General features: G+C 43.2%; 1 protein-coding gene across 1 annotated transcript in view; it reads right to left on the minus strand.

The window, feature by feature from the left end:
- csad (cysteine sulfinic acid decarboxylase) overlaps positions 1 to 7,859 on the minus strand; it is a 39,018-nt gene that overhangs the window by 27,433 nt on the left and 3,726 nt on the right. Inside the window, 2 exon segments of the mRNA XM_048618841.1 lie at positions 2,208 to 2,334; positions 5,130 to 5,290. Coding sequence (XP_048474798.1) covers positions 2,208 to 2,334; positions 5,130 to 5,290 — 288 coding nt within the window.

Consider the following 7,859-nt stretch of genomic DNA (forward strand, 5'->3'; position numbering starts at 1 on the left):
CATGAACACTGCCCACCTTTTTTTTTTTTTAAAAATTATGCAGTTATCACATCCTTTACAATAGATTTTAACTATTTTTTCTCTCCTCCTGATATCAGGCAACTGATTCTATTGTCCTGCTTTCTCTCTCCCTCACTTCTTAAATAGCGGGGTACATTTGCTACTTTCCAGTTTGCAGGAACCTTTCCAGAAATGAGGGAGTTTTTAAAGATAACTAGATGGAACAACTCTAAAGCCATGTCCTTCAACAGAGATGTGACTCAACTGACCCAGGGGGATTAACAGCAGCCTTCAATCCAACTACTTTTTCCAAGTACTACCTCTTGACTAATATTGGTTCCTTTTAGGAACTCAATTACACAAGTCCTTTGGTTATCTAATGTTTCTAGGAGAGTGTCCGCATAGACAGATACAAAGCAGTTGTTCAGTTTTTCTACTATTTTCCAGGGCTCCACTAGAAATTGTCTCATCACAATCTGGAATGGACCTACCATTTGTCTGAAGTCACTTTTTCCTTCTCTCCCCCCATACCTAAAGAAACCTTTACAGTTCACCTTCGTTTCTCACCAGCTTGCATTCATATTCCCATTTCCCTTTCAGGAGTTTCATCATTTGCCAAGTTCTAAATTACTCCCCATCCTCAGGCTTCCCTACTTTTTCTGGCATCCTTCTAGGCCACAGGTTTTGCACTAATGCAATCTATCTTCTTTCAATAGCCACAGTTGGTCACCATTCCTATTCGATGTTTAGAGGAAAATCCCAAAAGGTAAAGTTTAATTAGCTCTTACATAGTACTACACCTAAAAGACTCCAAATCCCTCATCGATTCTTCAGCATATTGCTCAAGAAAGCCATTTTGACATACTCCAGGAATTCATCATCAATAGCAGAGGTGCTGATTTGGTTTATCCCATATGCACAACTTGAAGTTACCCATTATTGCTATATAAACCAACTAGTACTTGAAATCAGGAGATGAGCTCCACCATTAGGGTATAAATGGATGGGTCCTGGGATGAGCTAACTTGTTCTAGTTTGGTTCCAGCTCAGTGTTAAGTCTACATACCCAACAGTAACGTACACGTACGCAAGTATTACTTAGAGTCCTTTGTAAGGCCTCAGGTTACTTAGACTAATACCAGACGTCTCGACGGCACAACTACAACAGATCCCACGTCAGGACGAGGACGAGGAAGAGAGTGAACAGCCAGAGGCTGTGGTCCACGTTGGGACCAATGACTTGAGTGGGAGGGGGTAATAAAAAAAAAAAGGCCCTGAAAAAATCAGAATTTAGAGCGCCAAGTTAGCAAGCAGGACAAAGCTGTAGTAATCTCCAGATTACTCCCTGCACCATGCACAGGTACAGAAATAGGACGATAAAACAGATGAATGCTTGGCTGGAAAGATGGTGCAAAAGGGAAGGCTTTAAATTTCTGGAACAGTGCATGGGTCTGGGGAAGATGGCACTTGTAGAAGCCATTTAGGTTGTACCTAAAACAGAGCTGGGACTGGGACCATTGTGCGGCATTTGGCTAGTGCCACTGGGTAGAGGTTTAAACTAATTTGGCAGGGGGTGGAATCCATGAGATTATGTTAGAAGTGAATAGCAGGGCTTACACAAAAAAAAATGCAAGGATACAGCTGGCACTAGCATAGAAAAGAGTCAGATAATAGGTTAGATCAGAGTAGGGCAAAAGGAAAGAAAGTCCAAAAGAGAGTTAACGTGCATGTTTGTAAATGCACGAAGTATGCAAAATAAGGTTGGAGTTACATACCCATATTGCAGCGTGAAATTATGATGCTGTAGCAGTGACGGAGTCCTGGCTGAATTACGGGCAAGATTGGGTGAAAAATATTCCTTTCAGTGAAGTTTTTCAGGAAAGGGGAGGTAGTAAAGCCAAGAGGAATGATGAGATGAGACAGCAACTAACAAAATAGGGAAATCCCAAAGTCTTCAAGAGGCATATATAAACAGTAGGAGATTAATTAAAAAAGGGAGGAGCAGGGCCAATTAGAGACCAAAAAGGCAATTTATAAGGCGGGAGCAGAGGACATGTGACATCCAACAGGGATTTTAGGAATTTGAAACAAACTTTGAAGACATACAATCGAGACAAATCAGAATGCTGCACATGTCTTTTGACATGCACAATAAAAGATGGGTACTTGAAACCCTCAAAAAAAAAAAGGACGAGGAAGTTACTGACCAGTTTTGACACTATATCGAATTATGTCTTGGCATCGCTCCAGCAGTTTTTCAGGGGGCTCACCAGCATCAACTAGGTCAAGGTCAAGAAGATCCTGTAGCTCATCTGGTTCCCTCCATTCACATACCTACAGACAAAAGAAGAAGTAGGAATAGAGGTTGTCACATTGTAAAGGTAAGTGCCATGTTGCCATGTTTGAAGGAATCCTTTCATGGATTATGGGTTTTGCTGGGGAGGCCAGCATTTGTCACTCATTCCTAATTACCCTTGAACAGAGTGACTTACTAGGCCACTTCACAGTGTAGTCAAGAGTCAACCACATAATTGTGGATCTAGAGTCACGTGCAAGAAAATTCCAGCACTAATCAACAAATTCCAAACAAGAGTTGCATACAGGTCTGTCTCTTGTAAAGTTTGGGAGACAGGGCTGGTGGGTACAGGTCCTGCACTGGAAGCAGATACAACTCTACCAGATGAGTTAAGATCAGACTGGAGGAATATTGTTTATTTCTACAAAAATTGAACACAAAGCTGTTGACGTAGTTATAAAAGCACAGTCGAGCAGTGTTTTTGCAAGTGACTCCTTAATGAGCTCTCAGTTCCATGTGAGCAGATCTCATGACATCATTCCTTCAGCACATGCTTTATAGAGATGTACAGCAAGGAAACAGACCCTTCAGTCCAACTCATCCATGCCAATCAGATATTCTAAACAGATCTAGATCCATTTGCCAGCATTTGGCCCATATCCCTCTAAACCCTTCCTATTCATGTACCCATCCAGATGCCTTTTAAATGTTGTAATTGGACCAGCCTTCACCACTTCCTCTGGCAGCTCATTCCGTACACGCTCTACCCTCGGTGTGAAAAAGCAGCCTCTTAGATCCCTTTTATATCATCTTTTCCCCTTCACCTTAAACCTATGCCCTCTTGTTTTGGACTCCCCTACCCTGGGAAAAAGGGCCCTGACTATTTACCCTATCCATGCTCATCATTTTGTAAACTTCTATAAAGTTCATCCCCTCAGCCTCCAACACTCCAAGAAAAAAGAAAAACTCTGGCCTATTCAGCCTCTCTATGGCTCAAACCCTTCAATCCCGGAAAAATGCTTATAAAATCTTTTCTAAACCCTTTCCAATTTAACAAGATCTTTCTTTTAGCAGGGCATTCAGAATTGAATGCAGTATTCCAAACTTGGCCTAACCAGTGTCTTGTACAGTCACAACATGACAACCCAACTCCTATATTCAATGGACTGACCAATGAAGGTAAGCATACCAAATGCCTCCCTTCCTGTCTACCCATGACAGGACTTTCAAGGAACTATGCACCTGCACCCCTCAGTCTCTGTTCAGCAACACTCCTCAGGACCCTACCATTAACTGATTAAGTCCTGCATTGGTTTGCCTTACCAAAACAACACCTCACATTTATCTAAATTAAACTCCATTTGCCACTTCTCAGCCCATTGGATCAAAGCCCCAGGCATTATTAGGAGTAGGGGTATAGTTGACCCTTTACAGTGACAAATGTGTTTAGTCTTAAGTGCAACTTTATTGTTTGCAAATTAGTATCAACACATGAAATATCAGGGTGACCCAAACTCTGGGGCAACGCTTCACTGAATCCCTCACTATCAACATCCTTGGATTTACAACTCATCAGAAACTGAACTGTACGTACCATATAAATGCAGTGGCTAGGAATACTGCAGTGAGTAACTCACCTCCTGACTCCCCAAAGCTTGTCTATCATCTACAAGGCACAAGACAGGAATGTAATGGAATACTCCCTACTTGCCTGGATGGTACAGCTCCAACAATGCAAGAAGCTTGATACCATCCAGAACAAAATGACCTGCTGATTGGCACCACATCGACCACCTTCAACTTTCATTTCCTCCACCATGATTGCATAGTAGTAGCAGCAGTGAGCGGCATCTACAAGATGCCGCTCACTGCCGCTACAAAAATCCTCAGACAGCACCTTCCAAACCCATGACGATTACCAGTATCATTGGTTCAAAATCCTGGAACTCCCTCCCTCACTGCATCGTTGGTGTTCCTACACTTACACAGCTAGAACAGTTTACAACAACTACTCAGCTCCTTTATTTCAGGCAATCAAGGACAGGAAATAAATACCAGCAATAATAAAAGAGCCCACAAAATGGAAGAATTTTAAAAACTCAGTTGGAAACAGAACTCTTCCTCATCACCAGTCCAGACAGTACCAGTGAACAGAGAGTGTTTCATATCTCCATAGTAGTAATCTCAGTGGACTAGTAATCCAGAGGTCCGGACTAATGTTCTGGAGATGGGTGTGAATTCCATCAAAAGAATTTAAATCCAAAGGAGTGAAATCTGACAGCTTGTCTCAATAACAGTGACCATGAAATTGTCAATTGTCAAAGAGACCCAGCTGGTTCATAAAATGTCCTTTAGAGAAGAAAATCTGCTGTCCTTGCCTGGTCTGGCCCACATGTGACTCTAGACTCAACTGCCATGTGACTTGGTAGGCCATTTCACTCCATTCAAAGAAAATTAGGGATGGACACCAAACATTTGTCTTGACAGCAACACCACAACCCATAAAAAACAGAACAAATGCAGACAATAACTGCACCGAAACAGCAGGGGTACTTGTGTTTAACATTGTAGAGAGTAGACAGGCCCCTTTAGCCTGGTTTTTAAACTTCATGTGAAAGATGCCTCCCTGTTTTTTGCTTGAAACTCTGGAGTAAGTGGCAAGCAACCTCAATACTCTTCCCTAGACTACAGAATTACGTGGGATTCTCCAGCCTGGATGTGTCATGGGACCAACAGAACAAATGCAGACAATAACTGCACCGAAACAGCCAGTAGGCAAATGATCTGATGGCTACTCTCTGAACATGCAATGATTAGTTGAGATTGTTCTTACCTTCTCGTTGATATTTGTCCCCTTCTTGATGGCCTCCTCCAAAATGATCTGAAACGCATCTTGCACAAATTGTTCTCCAGCTTCAGGGTCAGTCAGGGGTCCATCCAGTAAAACACTGTCAACAGTGCTGGGATGCTTCCTCGATAGTCCATTGAGCTCTTCTAAAAAAGAGAGAAGACACAATCCAAGAGATACTTAGATCACAGAACAATGAAAATAGAAGCTGCCAAGTCGCAAGAACTCTGCGCATTGCATTTTAACTGTTACCCTTCGGACCATTTTGTTTGCGGTGCCGCAGGTCTCTCAGTAGAAATGGATAAGGTTGGAGGAAGGGCAATGGGGTGCCTGGACTTATGTAGACAGCTGATGTAGTTCACCATTTCTTTACAAGTGAAACACAAGAGGAGAAAGAAACAGACAAAAAAAAGGGTGAAAATAAAGTAAAGTAAAGTAAAGTAGGAGACAGTGAAAGAGGTTGAGAGAGAAATGAGAAGAATAGAAAACATGTTTAAAAATTTGTTCACAGGTTGTGAGCGTCACTGACTAGGTCAGCAATGATTGCCCATCCGCAACAGCCTTCAGGAAGATGAGCTGACTTCTTTTCATAGGATCCCTACAGTGTGGAAGCAGGCCATTTGGCCCATCAAATCCACACAGACCCTCCGAAGAGCATCCCATCCAGATGCGTCCCCTACCATGCCCCTGCAACCCTGCATTTCCCATAGCTAATCCACCTAGCCAGCACATCCCTGGACACTATGGGTAATTTAGCATGGTGTTTTGGAATGAATTCCAGTATCCAGACTCAGCTTACACATGGGAGGCCAGTCAGTCAACACACTGATCTGGTATAGAGCCAACACATCCAACATTTGCCAAATGTCACAAATTTCTCCCTCTACCCTAATCACCCAGAGCCCTGTGAATTATTATAGTGATTCAATGGAGTCTGCTTCCACCACACTTGGGCAGTGGGCTCCTGATCCCAGCAACTTGGTATAAAAATATTTTCCTCCTGTCACCATTGCTTCTCTTGCCAATTGCTGTAAATCGATGCGCTCTCATTGTTGACCCTAACCGCCAATGGGAACAGCTTCTCCCTATTTCCTCCATCCACACCCCTCACAATTTTGAGCACCCCATAAAATCTCCTTACAGCCTTCACTTCTGAGAACAGCCGAAGCTTCTCCAATCTGACCATGTAACTGCAGCACCTAATCCCTGGAACTATCATCTAGAATAGTGTCAGCACCCTTCTGATGCTTCACATCCTAAAATGTGGTGCCTGGAACTGGACACAATACTCCAGCTGAAGCTGAACTGGTAGGTTATTGGACTTATCAGAACTGTGTTTCTTTTGTGCTTTATGCCCACAGTGATCATTAATGCTCAGTAACTGCTCCCTCAAAATATCCTTCCACATTCAAATGAGGTATTCACAGATATCGCAGGTCCCTCTGCTCCTGCATGAGGAAGGAGGCAAAGAGGAGAGAGAGGGGTGCAGGAAGTTCTCATTCCCCTCTCCTCCCCCTGCCACTTCATGAGCAGCTTTTTGGGCTGAAGGATCAGGCACCATAATTAAAGGCCACCTGGACAGCACTTCACTCACTGAACCTGCAGCATGGCTGAAGTCTGTATCAGGTGCCCCCACACACTGAAGATTTCTCAGACTTGACAGACAGAAATTCAGCACTTCCTGGAGGGTCTGGCCCAGGCCATCCAGGAAGCTTAAGGAGCTTGTCTTCCTTGGAAGGCAAAAATCCTCCCACTCTATCTGGGCAGTCTGGAGTGAGGTCAGAGTGTGGGTCAGCATCTCTGGCCTGCACAGAAGAACCTGCATCCAATGCAGGAAGAGAATAAACACACTCCTCCACCCCAAGTTGCAAGTGGCACCATCTACTCACAACTAATTGACACTTCTGGGGTATACCTCTAGTGTAACTGTGCCACATCTCTGTCAGATAGGGTGATCACCTGCACCTCATACATGATGTATACTGGCTGACAGTCACCACATTCTGTCAATATTCTACCAGGTCCAGGGCAATGCTCTTCCTAATCACCAACTGGGAAGGGGTCAGGACCTGGCATGGCTACGTCTGCTCATGCACTTGCTTAATCCTTTTTTTTCCATTTTTACAGGATAAGGCGATATTTTGATGGACCTCCAGTCCCCAACCATTATAAATGGACATTAATAAAGGTCTCACACAAATAGCATCAGGATTATTTTTACAAGTGCCATGTAAAGTATATCACCCGAAGAATTAAATCAGGTAACATATTTACATGTAGACCAACAAAGGCTGACTTCACGCCTGTAAATATGTAACTATCCTACTGATAAGATACAGGAGTCAAATTGGTTTGTTTTTATTTCAAATTCATTCAATATTTGCTGAAACATTGGTGTTCTCTTGTTTGCTGTATTATCTCATTTCAAACGTGAATGCCTTAGCCCCACGAGAGCTGTAGCAAGTGTCAATAAGTAGCCCCGGCTCTAGTTTACTCTTCCCTTCTCACCAATGGGTGCCAGGCTCCTAACTGCACCTAGACCAGGTGGCCATTCATTATGACCATTGATGGGCTATTCAACAACAAACTCCCATCTTTTCTGCCCTATGAAGCTACTGTCACTTTGACAGTTGCAGGGTGTCAGCTAGAGAAATTATCGAGCATCAAGTTGAAATTGCTCCTGGTGACCCCTGTTGCTGACTTCATTATATTAAC

The sequence above is a fragment of the Rhincodon typus genome, chromosome 41 (assembly GCF_021869965.1).
Source record: "Rhincodon typus isolate 14 chromosome 41, sRhiTyp1.1, whole genome shotgun sequence".
NCBI classification, from domain to species: Eukaryota; Metazoa; Chordata; class Chondrichthyes; order Orectolobiformes; family Rhincodontidae; genus Rhincodon; species Rhincodon typus.